General features: G+C 45.5%; 1 protein-coding gene across 3 annotated transcripts in view; it reads left to right on the top strand.

Annotated features, from left to right (window-relative positions):
• The first annotated feature begins 1970 nt into the window (after positions 1–1970).
• Positions 1971–15642, top strand: part of DNAAF11 (dynein axonemal assembly factor 11) — a 71298-nt gene continuing 57626 nt past the window's right edge. For 2 of the 3 annotated variants that reach the window (XM_065902905.1, XM_065902904.1), the window contains exon 1: positions 2109–2230. In XM_065902905.1, the coding sequence (XP_065758977.1) occupies positions 2221–2230 (10 nt within the window). In that variant the 5' untranslated portion in view covers positions 2109–2220. Of the gene's footprint in view, positions 2231–13019; positions 13076–15642 lie in introns of all 3 variants that reach the window. The other variant, XM_065902906.1, reaches the window with a different exon arrangement.

The raw sequence follows: 15642 nt of genomic DNA, 5'->3' as shown, positions 1-15642 counted from the left end.
GTCATGACCACCATTTCAGTTGTCTCCTGCTGTATGAAAACTACTCTCAAAGTTATCTCATGATTTTGTGGGTGAGGAATTCATGCAGGGATCAGCTGGGTGATTCTCCCGTACCATGTGGCATTGATAGAGAGCAGTCACTCAGTTACAGTCAGAGATGGATGGGCTGACTTACAAGGTCCAAGACAGCATCACTCAATATCTGCCATGTGGACAGGGAGAGCTGAAAGCCTGGGGCTTGGCTGGTGGGGATACCTATTCTTGGCTTCTCAAGCATGGTGGCCTTGGGGTAGTCAGACTTCTTATGGGACAGCTCAGGACTCCATAAGTCAGTGTTTGGCAAAGTGGAAGCTTCATAGATTTTTATGAACTAACTCTGCAAATCACATAGCACCTCTTTCTCTGTACCCTACTGGTTCAAGTGGGCAGAAGCATGCCCAGATTCAAGGTGAGGGGCATTGACACTGCCTTTCAGTGGGAGGAATGCAGACTAATTTCTACCCATCCGTGTGTGCTTTATTGATGAGTCATCTCCAACTTTTTGTGACCCCATGGACTGCAGCCCACCAGGCTCCTCTGTCCAGGGGAATTTTCAGGTGAGAATACTGGAGTGGGTTGCCATTTCCTCCTCCAGGGGATCTTCCTGACTCAGAGACTGAACCTGCATCTCCTTTGTCTCCTGCATTGCAGGCAAATTCTTTACCTGCTGAGCCGTTGGGGAAGCCCAATTTCTATTCATGTATGTTTAAATCTTTCCATCCACCAATGGGAAATTCTGGATTAAAGAAGGAAGAAAGGAAGGACATGAAACTGTAAGTGCTGGTAAGCATGGAAGATTGGTTTACTTGTTATAAAGCTGCAATGAGGAAATTCTTCAGAAGGAAAATTAATGCAAAGTTAATTAATGCAATGGAGTTGTAACCAAAGTATTAATTACACATCATAAAAATACTGAATTATATAATAAGAACCCAATAACTTTCTAGGTCAATGTCCTTGGAATTTAGCCAGCACAAAAGAAGGAGGCCTGTTTTGCTGTTACCGGAATTTTTTAAAACTCTCTTTAAAATTTATTTCTACTTAAATATAGAATATGTTGCAGCAGTTTTCTCAGGAAGTCCCGCTCATCTTGTTACATTTCCAAGAGCCAAAGAAGCAAGTCTATTTTGAATAATGGTTTGCATAAGTAGACACATACCAAGGCTTTTTAAACTATCACGGTTCAGTTGGAATGAAATGAACTTGACTTCACTTGGAGCTGTCACACTGTGATTTATTTCCCAATTTCCCTTCCCATCAGTGAACTGTAACAATCGGAACACACTGTACACCTGTCCTGCGTGACCCATGGGTCCTCTGATTCTAAGAAACACAGTCTTGTGATGCTCGGTGGAGAAAGGACACAGCATAACCACCCCAGCCTGGCCCATAACCAATTATGAAGTAAATATTCCTGGTTTCCCTGTTTTATCAGCCACATCTCTTTTCTAGTCCACCAGAATGTCAAAAAGTCTAAGACCTTCCTCTTAATCAGAAGGATCGCTTACCCTACATTTCCATAAAAACGTACCAAGATGAAAAAGTTATCTCAGAGTATGGGGCACCTTCCCTGAGTAGCCTGCTCGATCCCCTAAATAACTGAGTCGGCTGTTTTTTTTTTAAGTCTCTTTCATTCACTTAAATTATTTCATTAAAGCTTCACAATGATCCTTGGAGGTTACTATCAGTCCTCATCTAACAGGTGGAAATTAAGGTTAACGAAGTTTAAGGTCACACCTCTGGGAAACGGGAGTGTGGGCCGATTCCAGGGTGGAAGGCCTTAAATCAAATACAAAGAGAAAATAGCAAAGGGCGGGCCAAGGGGACTCAGAAGGCAGACTCAGAAGGCAGCTCCCCTCAGGAAACAGAGCGTCCTGTGATTCTGTGTTTCGTTTGGCCAGCAGATCTGGGGTCAGGGAAGCAGTCTGCCGAGGTGGAGGGTGGGGCCGTGGAGGAGGACTAGGTCTGGGTTGCGGGCACCTCGGTCTTCTCGGGTAGACCCTCCTCCTAGCCCCTCCAGAGTCGGGAAACGCGGCCCCGCCTGGCCCCGCGCGGCCTCCGTAGAGTCCCCGTTGCCATGGCTCCCAGGTGCGGACGCGCGGAGGAGAGACTGCAAGGAGGCCGGGGGGTCCTGGCGGGTCCTGGTGGAGTTTCCCGGGCCCGCGACCCTGGAGGGGCGATATGGGACGGAGTAAGCGCCCCCTCCCACCTTCCGCCCTCGATCGTCCCCATTCTGGGCTTCGTTCCGGGCCTCTCGGGACCCTCGGCGCCCCTTTTCCCCGCGGACCCCAGCCCTTCCGGCCCTTGGCCCTCAGCAGACCCGGCTGGGGCAGGTCCAGCGCCGACTGGCCGGGCTGCTTGGCCCAGGCGAGGCCCAGGTTCCCGATCTGTAAAGTGGGGCAGGCGCGGGCCTGGGGGAGAAAGGCATGGGACTTGATGGAAGGGCTCGTGGAGAGTCTAAGCGTCTTGGCGTCAGACACGCCCGGTTTGAGGCCGTGCGTCCCCTTGCCTGCAGTCTCTGAGCCACATTGGGAGCAAAGTGTAGCCTCCTGGCTGAGGGACCCGGCCCCAGAGCCTTACCTCCTCCACCTTCCTGCCAACAGCTGTGAGACTTCTCCACCTCCAAAATGGAGGCAATAATAGTATCTGTTTACAGTCAGTCTTGTAAATATGATTATTAATATACCAAGAGACTTTGAAGTGGCAGGATTAGCAGTTACTTATATTTTAGATAGTACCAATTATTTCAGATTGGACTATTCCAATACACTATCTTTGGCCTTTCCAAATTGCACTTTTATACAGTTACCTTGAATTTATCACTTACTGTAGGATTGTCATAGTGAATACTTCTAAATCAAGAGACCGGGGTAGATGGTGGGGTATTTTCCTTGGAAGAGCTGGCAGTCTGGTGGTGGAAAGGGGATGGTGATTTTAAATGTTTACACTGTCTCAAATCTTGAGAGTGTTATTTCCTCTCCCTTCCCTCATCCCCATCCATGGTTTTCTTTTTTGCTTATCAACATTTTTTACTTTTCCATGGATTATCCTTTGCCCTCTGCCTTTGAATCCTGTCCACTTTCATTTGTTAAATCATTAACATATCAAACTCATATTGGAGTTCCTACCCTGTGGCTCAGATGGTAAAAAAATCTGCCTGCAATGTGGGAGACCTGGGTTTGATCCCTGGGTCAGGAAGATCCCCTGGAGTAAGGAAATGGCAACCCACTCCAGTATTCTTGCCAGGAGAATTCTATGGACAGAGGAGCCTGGCGGGTGGGGTCACCAAGAGTCGGACACGACTGAGCGACTAACACTGACACACGTGTGTCAGATGTTAGGGTGCTATGGTGAACAAACAGGCAGGCCAGTCCTCCTGGAGCTCCTCCCTTTGAGGAAGAAAGCCAACACTTATTTTATTTTATTTTATTCCATTTATTTTTATTAGTTGGAGGCTATTTACAATATTGTAGTGGTTTTTGCCATACATTGACATGAATCAGCCATGGATTTACATGTGTTCCCCATCCTGATCCCCCCTCCCTCCTAACTCCCCATCCCATCCCTCTGGGTCATCCCAGTGCACCAGCCTCGAGCACTGGTCTCATGCATCCAACCTGGGCTGGTGATCTGTTTCACACTTGATAGTATACAGGTTTTGATGCTGTTCTCTCAGATCATCCCACCCTTGCCTTCTCCCACAGAGTCCAAAAGTCTGTTCTATACATCTGTGTCTCTTTTTCTGTCTTGCATATAGGGTTATCATTACCATCTTTCTAAATTCCATATAATGCATTCGTATACTGTATTGGTGTTTATCTTTCTGGCTTACTTCACTCTGTATAATGGGCTCCAGCTTTATCCTCTCATTAGAATTAATTCAAATGTATTCTTTTTAATGGCTGAGTAATATTCCATGGTGTATATGTACCACAGCTTTCTTATCCATTCGTCTGATGATGGGCATCTAGGTTGCTTCCATGTCCTGGCTATTATAAACAGTGCTGCGATGAACACTGGGGTGCATGTGTCTCTTTCAGATCTGGTTTCCTCGGTGTGTATGCCCAGGAGTGGGATTGCTGGGTCATATGGCAGTTCTGTTTCCAGTTTTTTAAGGAATCTCCACACTGTTCTCCATAGTGGCTGGACTAGTTTGCATTCCCAGCAACAGCCAACACTTATTTTAAAATATCGGTCACGATAGAATAAAAAACTAAGATACAAGATCCTTGACTTTTACTGCTCTTTTCACAGTTCTGAACTCACTACATCAGAAGAAAAAACTTGAGCTTCCAAGAGTAGATGGTAATAAGGGCTTAGGATTGTCATGTTCTGAGTGGTATCTCAGTGTTAACTCCTTGAGTTCTCACAAAAATCTTGTGAGACAGACAACCTCTATTTTGCAGTTGAGGAATCTGAAGAACAGAGAGTTTAAGCAACCTGCCGATTGTCACACAGTCAGCAATGTATCTGGGATGTGAACTTGAACAGAGCTGTCTTTCTTTAATCTGTTGCTGCACTGTCTCCTAAGAGTAAGGGAAGGTCTGGTGAGGAAAAGAGAGGCCGTGGTGTGAGCTCTCATGTTGAAAGTCAAAGAAACTACTTTTAGTGTTGATGTGTGCCCAGAGAGAGCAAGGTCAAGCCTGGGAGCAGTGGGTAGGGGAAAATGAAAGAATTAGTGCCTCTCTGCACTTTTAATCCAGTACAGATTGTGACTTAGAGAGAAAAAGACCTCCTTTCTTAAAATTAATATTGAATTCATTTTGTCCTGATACTACTGTGACTATCAAATTAGGGTGGCTAGTCTCTAAGATGTGATCTGTGTATGCGTTTGCCAGGGGAAGTTTAGTTCAGTTCAGTTCAGTTCAGTCGCTCAGCCGTGTCTGACTCCTTGTGACCCCATGAATCGCAGCATGCCGGGCCTCCCTGTCCGTCACCAACTCCCGGAGCTTACTCAAACTCATGCCCATCAAGTCAGTGATGCCATCCAGCCATCTCATCCTCTGTCGTCCCCTTCTCCTCCCGCCCCAGTCCCTCCCAGCATCAGGGTCTTTTCCAATGAGTCAGCTCTTCGCATGAGGTGGCCAAAGTACCAGGGGAAGGTAAGTACCCTCAAAGCCATAGGATGTTATTGCTGGAACGATGCTCAGTGATCTCTAGTTCACATCATCTTTAAAACTATATGGATGGACTCTGTTATGCAGAAGGTTTAAGCATCTGGTCTCAAACTTTATACTTCTTATGTGATAGGTTAGCATTCAATTTGAGGTCCAACTCAGTGGCCTTTCATAGTGTCTGCATTTTCTTAAAGGCACATAGAGGAAAAATCAGTTTTATATTAATTCCTCTGAGTTCACCTTGAATAGGAAACTCCAATTAGAATCATCCTCCTAATGCATTGCCTGTTATATTGTAGACTTCATCAGCTGCTTATAACAAATCCTTTAAATCGTGTTTCCTACTTTTAGTCCTAATTCATTTGGTGGACAGTATTGTTTACCATTAATTTCGAGCTCTATTTTTTCTTTTCTTTTTTTTTTTTGACCACACCTAGCAGCGTGTAGGATCTTATTTTCCCAACCAGGGATTGAACCCAAGCCTCCAGCATTGGAAGTTCAGAGTTTTAAGCACTGGACTACCAGGGTAGTCCCAGTTTGAAGCTGAGACACGTTGTTGATGTCATATGGATTATTCATCACACACCTATGAATAATTGAGAAATACTTCTTGTAAACATTTTAACTACACCAGAAGAAGTTTTTTTCATGAAAGATGGGCATCCTAAAGAAAAGCATCCTTTAAAGAAATTGTATAGATTTACATCAGTCAGTTCAGTTTAGTTGCTCAGACATGTCCGACTGTTTGTGAACCCATGGACTGGAGCATACCAAGCATCTCTTGTCCATCACAAACTCCTGGAGTTCACTCAGACTCACGTCCACTGAGTCGGTGATGCCATCCAACCATCTCATCCTCTGTCGTCCCCTTCTCTCGCCTGCAATCTTTCCCAGCATCAGGATCTTTTCAAATGAGTCAGTTCTTTGCATCATGTGGCCAAAGTATTGGAGTTTCAGCTTCAACGTCAGTCCTTCCAATGAATATTCAGAACTAATTTTCTGTAGGATGAACTAGTTGAATCTCCTTGCAGTCCAAGGGACTCTCAAGAGTCTTCTCCAACACCACAGTTCAAAAGCATCAATTCTTTGACTTTACATAGTAAGCACATAAACAAAGTTTCAGAAATAAGAAAAAAACAATTATGGATAAATGCAGGGTTTTTAGTTTGTTTTATTTTTTATGGAGTGAATGAAAATCACTTAGTCAAGTCTGACTCTTTGTGACCCCATGGACTATATAGTCCATGGAATTATCCAGGCCAGAATTCTGGATGGGTATCCTTTCCCTTCTCCAGGAGATCTTACCAATGCAGGGATCAAACCCAGGTCTCCCACACTGCAGGCAGATTCTTTACCAGCTAAGCCACAAGGGAAGCCCAAGAATACTGGAGTGGGTAGCTGTTCCCTTCTCCAGCAGATCTTCCCGACCCAGGAATCAAATTGCAGTCTCGTGCATTGCAGGCAGGTTCTTTACCAATTGAGCTATCAGTATTAGTATCAGTTCAGTGGCTCAGTCGTGTCCAACTCTTTGTGACCCCATAAACTGCAGCACGCCAGGCCTCCCTGTCCATCACCAACTGCCGGAGTCTAACCAAGCCGATGTCCATTGAGTCGGTGATGCCATCCAACCATTTCATCCTCTGTCATCCCCTTTTCTTCCTGCCCTCAATCTTTCCCAGCATCAGGGTCTTTTCAAATGAGTCAGCTCTTCGCATCAGGTGGCCAAAGTATTGGAGTTTCAGCTTCAATATCAGTCCTTCCAGTGAACACCCACGTCTGATGTCCTTTAGGATGGACTGGTTGGATCTCCTTGCAGTCCAAGGGACTCTCAACAGTCTTCTCCAACACCACAGTTCAAAAGCATCAATTCTTCTGCACTCAGTTTTCTTTATAGTCCAGCTCTAAGTTGGTTATAACTTTCCTTCCAAGGAGTAAGCATCGTAATTTCATGGCTGCAGTCATCATCTGCAGTGATTTTGGAGCCCAAAAAAATAAAGTCAGCCACTGTTTCCACTGTTTCCCCATCTATTTCCCATGAAGTGATGGGACTAGATGCCATGATCTTAGTTTTCTGAATGTTGAGCTTTAAGCCAACTTTTTCACTCTCATCTTTTACTTTCATCAAGAGGCTTTTTAATTCTTCTTCACTTTCTGCCATAAGGGTGGTGTCATCTGCATATTTGAGATTATTGATATTTCTCCCGGCAGTCTTGATTCCAGCTTGTGCTTCCTCCAGCCCAGCATTTCTCATCATGTACTCTGCGTATAAGTTAAATAAGCAGGGTGACAATATACAGCCTTGACATACTCCTTTTCCTATTTGGAACCAGTCTGTTGTTCTATGTCCAGTTCTAACTGTTGCTTCCTGACCTGCATACAGGTTTTTCAAGAGGCAGGTCAGATGGTCTGGTATTCCCATCTCTTTCAGAATTTTCCACAGTTTATTGTGATCCACACAGTCAAAGACTTTGGCATAGTCAATAAAGCAGAAACATGTTTTTCTGGAACTCTCTTGCTTTTTTGATGATCCAACAGATATTGACAATTTGATCTCTGGTTCCTCTGCCTTTTCTAAAACCAGCTTGAACATCTGGAAGTTCACAGTTCACGTATTGCTGAAGCCTGGCTTGGAGAATTTTGAGCATTACTTTACTAGCGTGTGAGATGAGTGCAATTGTGCGGTAGTTTGAGCATTCTATGGCATTGCCTTTCTTAGGGATTGAAATGAAAACTGACCTTTTCCAGTCCTGTGGCCACTGCTGAGTTTTCTAAATTTGCTGGCATGTTGAGTGCAGCACGTTCACAGCATCATCTTTCAGGATTTGAAATAGCTCAACTGGAATTCCATCACCTCCATTAGCTTTGTTCGTAGTGATGCTTCCTAAAGCCCACTTGACTTCATATTCCAGGATGTCTGGCTCTAGGTGAGTGTGAGTGATCACACCATCATGATTATGTGGGTCATGAAGATCTTTTTTGTACAGTTCTGTGTATTGTTGCTATCAGGGAAACCTTATTTTTTATGGAAGGTCTAATTTAATTTTCAGACTGAACTTTGTACTAAAGACTTAAGCAAATCAGTCTTAAGTTTGTTTTTAACTTAATTTATTTGACAATATATTGCTTTACGACTGGAACAGCTATTTCCTTTCTGTAATTATTCATTAATGTAACTGAAAGAGGAATGGTTTGGCACGTGTTTTCTGCCTTAAGAAAATTAAAATACTTTGGCTATTATATTCATTTAAGTTTATATGAGTGGTCACAGTGAAATTGGTCAGACATCAGACAGTGCACTTGAACATTGAAGATTTAAACTTGTGTATAATTCATCTTTATCCAGTCCTCCTTGGAGAGTGTTCCATAACCCTGCAGAATGCTTTACATGCATAGGACACTTAATCCTCCCTGTAACAGTCTGAAATAAGTACCACAGAAGCTCTCTTGAGACAGGCCATTGGAAAAACTTGGTTGAAGTGCTTAGTCATAAAAATGAGGCGTTTTCGGGCTTCCTTCTGCAGCGCTAATAGAGTAACTGGTGTGGGAGTTAACCTTCCTCCCTAAACAACTGTGAAATTGGCCACATGAATAAGGTAGCTGTTCTCAGGAACAATCGGTGGGGCATACTTGTGCTCCTTGTGAGAAGGGAAATGCAAAAGTTGTGCCTCACTGTTACCCCAGTTTTCTGTCTGGAAAGCTAGTTTTTTTTCTAGAGGCACTTTCCTGCTGCAGTAAAGGGAGATAGAATTCAAGCGAACTTCTTGAGCTGGGGAGGCAGAAACTTCTGAGCTGCTGAAGTTGCTGTAATCTGGGGGGCTTTCAGCTGAGAATCAGCAATAAAACGAGGAACTGAGTCATGTTACTGTAAGGAACCAAATTCCGCCAACAACTCAAATAAGCAAGAAAACAGGTCCTCCCCTGAAACCTCCAGAAAGGAATGTCATCCCCCTAACACCCTGATATCAGGTAGGCGAGACCTGTATCTGACTTCTGACCTGTGGAACTGTCAACAGCTAAGTTGGTGGTAATGTGTTCCTGCAGCGGTAGGAAACCAGCAGAGCTGCCTGAAGGTTCTCGTGTGCCCATTCCAGCGTCTCTGTCATCTTGGGATCTGTTTCTCAAAGAGGAGGTGGATATTTGGGACCTCTTTTCTTTCTTGCTGTAGGCATCTAGCGCTCTAAATCTCTTCCAAGCTAGGTTTTAGCTGTATCCGACAGATTTTGATATACTGGTTATCTTTTTCACATTATATTCTGTTCAAAATACTTTTTTTCCTTTGACTTCTCAGTGACAAGTTTGAAAAAACAACATTATTTTCCTATATTTTGTCTTGGTTTTTAGTTATCATAGGCTGGAGGCTAAATCCTGTGCCTGTGACCCCAGCGTGTCTGGAACCTAAAGGCTCTGCTTCTGTAATGATTCAGTCCCCATCCTGGTTCTCAGCTCTCTCTGTTCTTCATTTTCAGGGAGAAAACCTCTTTATTTGCTACCAATGTAGTAGTTTGGTATTCACAATTAGCTTTTAATGTTCGGTTCACTCTCAGCCTTACCTCGTCAGTTGTGTTTTTAGTGGTAACCACCTCAATACAATCTTCCTTTAAGTTACAATTTCCCCTGTATTTCTCTAATGCCTGATTGCACCAATCTTATCAGTACGTTCCCTTCCTCTAGTATCCAATGCAGTAGACCAAATGTTTGTTTCCCACTGAAATTCGTAAGTTGAAACCTTGACCCTCACTGTGATGTTATTAGGAGATGAGGCCTTTGGGAGGTGTTTAGGTCACGAGCGCAGAACCCTCCTATTGGGCTGATGGTCCTTAGGAAAGGGGCTGGCTCACACCTTCCACCGCGTGAGGTTACTGTCAGTGGGGAACGGGCGCTGAGTGCTCTGTGTAAGGCAGCGGCTGCTCCTGTGTACCACCTGGGGTGTCTGCTCTTCCCGATTGGGGTCCCCAGGAGACAGACTTCTCAATGGAGGCTAGTGTGCAGGAAGCGTATGAGGAAGTGTCATTGGAGAAAATAACCAGGTCGGGCACAGAGGGAAATTGGATTGGGATGCATCTTAACAAAGGCCTTGGCTAACCAGCCTGGAGCTTATGAAAGGAGCTCTGAACTTGGACGGACCTCTGTTTTTCCCCAAGTTGGGGTGAGAGGGCTGGGCCTTTATAGCCCACACCAATCAGGCCCTGGATGTGGGCCTTCCTGGGAAGGGGAGCATGATTTCGGTTGAGATGTCTCTGCAGCTGGGGTGACTTCAAAGAAGGTGGGCAGCTGAGGGCTGTCCTCCCAGCAGCAGGAAGTTATCTTCAGGCCGGAAGCAGGGAGCTGGGCCTCATCGCATCTGGCCCGGCCTGTGGTATGCTTTCCTTACTGGTACATCTGGCAAATGTCTACTCGCGTTTCAGGCTTCAGCCCAGGCTTCTCCTCCATAATGCCCCATTTGACCTTCTTCTGTCACTCAGTCACATGGGTCGCTCCCTCCTTGGAACTCACGGTACTTTCTGGATCCTTCTGTCCTTGCCCCGTACACTCTGTCCATGTTTGTAACTGCACACTCTGTGTCAGTGCCCCTGATGGTTTGATGGGGGGGGGGGGTCACTGCGACCACCAGCACTCAGATAACCCTGAGTCAGTAAGAAGAGGCAGGGCCAGTGACTGAGAAATCCTGTTTCTAAAAGTTTCCATGGAAAACAAGGGAAGAAAAAAAGTTTAGATGCTACAAGATGAAATCTTTACCTATTTGTAACCCCTTCATCTGGGTTTCCCTGGTGGCCCAGTGATAAAGAACCTGCCTGCTAATGCAGGAGACCTGGGTTTGGTCTCTGGGTCAGGAAGATCCCCTGGAGGAGGAAATGGCAACCCACTCCGGTATGCTTGCCTGGGAAATCCCATGGACAGAGGAGCCTGGTGGGCTACGTCCATGGAGCTGCAAAGAGACGGACACGACTGAGCGACTAAACAAGAGCAACAACCGCTTTCTGTGTATTTATGTTAAGTCTCTGTTTCATATTTGTATCTGCTGGTTTTTCAAGATGTTTAAAAATTCTGCAGAGTCTGCCTTAAGCATACATTACCGATTTTACTCTACCCTGGCAAGAGAGGGTGAGTTGTTTACAAAACATGATACAAAGCCTGAAGGACAAACACTGCATTGTTGGCTCTGTGAGTTTCTGGAACCTTGTTCAATACACTGAAAAGCTCTGTCATAGCAAACACAGCCTGACAACCTCTGATATTCCTGAAAGCCTCTCCTCCTGCCCTCTGCCCTGCCCCCACCCTGTGGGGTCTTTTCATGGATGCTGTCTCGAGGTATCAAGAACCCAGTCATATTAAGGAATTGAAAAGAAGCCTCTGCATCAGTTTCCATTAAACCTTTTTCTTTTAGGGAAATGAGTATGAATCTGTGGTTATAACTGTCAGTATCCTTCATCAACTGCCCATTCAGATATTGGTTATGGCCTCCTATAGGTGAGATACTTCTCCATGTCTATCTGAGTCCTGTATTTTACTGTTTGAATTTTCTCCAAAAAGGAAGTGAAGGCAATATGTTTTATATAGGAAGTGCCTTGGCATGTTCTCCTATACCATATATGATCATTGTTGTTCAGGCGCCAAGTCGTATCCGACTCTTTGTGACCGCATGGCCTATAGCACGCCAGGCTTCCCTGTCTTTCACTGCCTACCAGAGATAGGCACTGTATTACTATCTGTATTGAGATAGTCTTATGGGGACAGATTAATGCTTCCAAAGCCTTTTTAAGTGCCTCAAGTGATTTATCATAAATGCAGGGCTGTGTTATTTGGAGTAGGGCTTTCTAAAGGTGCACAGTACTGCTTGGAGTTAAAGAATGTTTGGTCTAAACTGTACATAAAACTGCAAAATGTTTTCTCCTTTAAAAGTCTAAGGCACTATAATCTCCATGCACCAGGTGGATACTCTGACTCATTGCTTCTCAGGGACCCAGGTTTTTTTCCCTGATGTTTACCATTGCAGGTGAGGCAGTATTGTGGGACAATTTCCTGAGGGCTATGAAACCATGTGCTGCCCGGCGGTTTGCTTAATACAGAGAAGTTCAAACAAGGGCTGCTGGGAAACTCCTGACCTTCACAGTTCCACCTTCCTTTGTGATTCTCTGTTTTCTTTTAATCTATCCTGCTGCTGCTGCTGCTAAGTCATTTCAGTCGTGTCCGACTCTCTGTGACCCCATAGATGGAAGCCCACCAGGCTCCCCTGTCCCTGGGATTCTCCAGGCAAGAACACTGGAGTGGGTTGCCATTTCCTTCTCCAGTGCATGAAAGTGAAAAGTGAAAGTGAAGTCACTCAGTCATGTCTGACTCTTAGCAACCCCATGGACAAGAGTACTGGAGTGGAGTGCCGTTGCCTTCTCCATTAATCTGTCCTAGTTGTGTATAATTGTTGCCGTTGGGCAAAACTACCCAGTTATGCTGAATCAACCTTAGCCCCTCCTCTCCCGTGTGTGTGTGTGTACAAATTTGTATTTATGCCAACTCCTCCACCCCTCCACACCACTTTCAACTAGGAGTGATTTTTATCATCTTAATTCTCATGATTAGAAGATACGGATCAACATAATTCCTTACTAATGTCTACATGCCTCTGAAAGGGAAGATTTGATAATTGCACACAAATGATCCCATTCACACACATAATAGCATAATAAAAAGGATCTCTTAGATTTTTAAGACACGGGCAGCTAGAGAACACAAGGAGGACATTTGACACCAGTGGGAACTCAGTCAGCAGCAGTTGGAGGGACCGGCAAGTCTCCAGGGTTGGACAGATCAGAAAAGCCTGCACAAATGTAGAGCATGAGGAACCTGTGACACCTTTTGTATCCCCAGGAGGCCCCACGTGGCCTGTGCAGATGCTGGTGTAGCTGCCTCAGGCCAGAGACCAGGTGAGGCTTCACAAGATGCAATCAGAATGCCCTGCACACGTTCACCTTAACCATATCCTTGGATGACAGCTCTTGCAGCGTTCGAGTTAGGCTGTGTCTTCAAGCTGGGTACCCAACCAAGCCTTCAGCCAGGGCAACTGGGGAACTGGGGCAGGAGTTGTATGGCCAGTGGAGGCCCATGTATCAAGTTATACATCAAACTGCTAAATAAAATGCATCTTCTTTCCTTGACGCGTATACCTTCATAACAACCCAGAAGGCTACATTCAATATAAGTTTCCCAAGCTCATTGGGTTCTGTGCCAGCTCCCTTGCCCACACCTACCTCCTCTTCCCATCCCTGGCTCTAGTCTGGTCCTTCCTGCCGACGTATGAAGGAAGACACTTCAGCCAACACTTCCAAGCCATCCATGTCCCCAGAAAGCAGCCACTCCTCAGACACCTCTGGGTGAAGGAGTGCGTGCCTGATGGTGTGGCCTGCAGAAGCAGCCAGTGTAGGACTTGGAGGCAGAGGATTTCCTTGCTCTGCCTGGGGGCAATGGTCTGCAGGGGAGGACACGGGCTCTGGAAGGGCTTATCCTCCTGGCCCATTGACTCCAGGTCTAATAGCCGCAAAGCTTCTTCCTGCCCCATGGATTTGTGTCATTTAAGTCACGTACACACCGTTAGTCATCGAGGGTCTGTCTGCATCATCACAGTGCATCAAGTCCGCATCTCATCAAGTTAGCTGACATAACATCGGTAGTGTCATCCCAACCCCTGAACCCATGTTGCATCCTTGTGAAGAGCATTCTGGGAGATCACCTGCAGAGGCAGGTGATACGGTTGAGTTCATACAGCAGCTTTGATGTGTCCTCAACTTGGCTGTCCCCATTTGTCCCCAGTTGATTCAAGCTGTTAGAACCAGCTTTGGTAGTGGGAGGTGGGGAAAGTAGTTTTAACTCCCTTCTCTTAAAAATTTGGTTTTCAGAACATGTATTGTTTTTCTTTTCCTTGACTAGAGCAGTCTTTTTAAGCCAGTTAATGACAGCAGTGGTGGCCAGAGATGGCAGAGTGCAGCCCGCAGTAGGGATCCCAGAGAGCAGGACTGCAGAGGCTGCCCCATTAGCCTCCTACCTGCCTCTCTGGCCTGCCCCCCACCAGCACCTAGCTTGCAGCCAGCTCTGCTGTCGCATGCTCAGTCGCTCAGTCATGTCCAACTCTTTGCAACCCCGTGGACTATAGCCCACCAGGCTCCTCTGTCCATGGGATTTCCCAGGCAAAAATACTGGAGTGGGTTGCCATTTCCTTCTCCAGGGGATCTTCCCAACCCAGGGATCGGACCTATGTCTCCTGCTTGGCAGACGAGTTCTTTACCACTGCCCCACCTGGGAAACCCACCTCTGCTGTTAGTTGAGCCAAAAAGCTTAGAGCAGTAGGCACATCTCCCAGGTATGATGTTTGAATCTCTCAGCCTCTGCATTGCCCTGGTCTTTCTTCCAAAGAACCATCATTACATGCAACCCCGCCTCCTACCACTGGATGTAGCAGGGGGTTCAGCTAACTGCACGCAAATGATGGAGTTCGTACACGTTTTCACATTATTTAAAAAAGGCAGACTTCCTGATTCGTGTCAATGTATAACAAAACCCACTGAAATGTTGTGAAGTAATTGGCCCCCAACTAATAAAATAAAATTAAAAAAAAAAAAAAGGCAGACTTCACTGGTAAGAATGTGGCACAGTAGAGGGGCAGCTGGAGAGCTCTGTCTCCACTAGAGAAGCTTGTGTATTCAGGAGGCCTGAGACTTTTTGAGAGGCTCTTTTTTGCTCACACTTGGGGCAGTGGAGTGTGGTGGTTCAGAGCACACAGTCAGTTGGCTCAAGCACTTATTATAATAGCTGGACCCTGGGCAAGTTACCTAAACTCTCTGAGCCTCAAGTCATCATCTAAAAAATGTAAATGACAATGGTCCCTACTCACATGTTCATACACGCGAAGCATTTAGGACAACTCTTAGCACCCTGTAAATGGCAAGAGGAGAATCTTTATTATTTTGTGGGATGAATGTGATTATTTCCACATTCCACCTAAAATGTGAGGATTCAAATGGATTCATAGTTTTTTAAGTGCACTGGAAAATACAAGTATTCTCCATTGTGATTACCTCCTTGTTTTTATTACCTATTGGGTTGGCCAAGAAGTTCGTTTGGGTTTTCCATGTTTCAGAAAAAGCTGAACAAACTTTTTGGCCAACCCAAATACTTTAAAGAGGATTCATATCCTGTTCTTGGCTCCCACTGTGGACCCAAGTGTTGTCTGCAGTCCCTTGGTACCCCCATCATCATATGTTCCTGGCCTGTGGCATCAGGCCAGCCCAGTACTATGCATCACTCTTGTCAGGGGGGAGTGGGCCTCTTGTAACTCCTCCCTCTGCGATCAGCTTCTTTCATTCCTCCTGGAAACAGATCCAGTGGTGGTTGCTTTATAAGATTGCCCTGTAAAATCTGGGGTTATTTCTCTTCTGTCTCTTCCACTCTAGTTAAATAAATACCAGGTGAATGAATGAATGAGTGAGTGACCCTTTCC

Source organism: Muntiacus reevesi, chromosome 12 (genome assembly GCF_963930625.1).
Source record: "Muntiacus reevesi chromosome 12, mMunRee1.1, whole genome shotgun sequence".
NCBI lineage: Eukaryota > Metazoa > Chordata > Mammalia > Artiodactyla > Cervidae > Muntiacus > Muntiacus reevesi.
The sequence above is the reverse complement of the archived record's forward strand: the minus strand, read 5'-3'. Positions and strand labels throughout refer to the sequence as shown.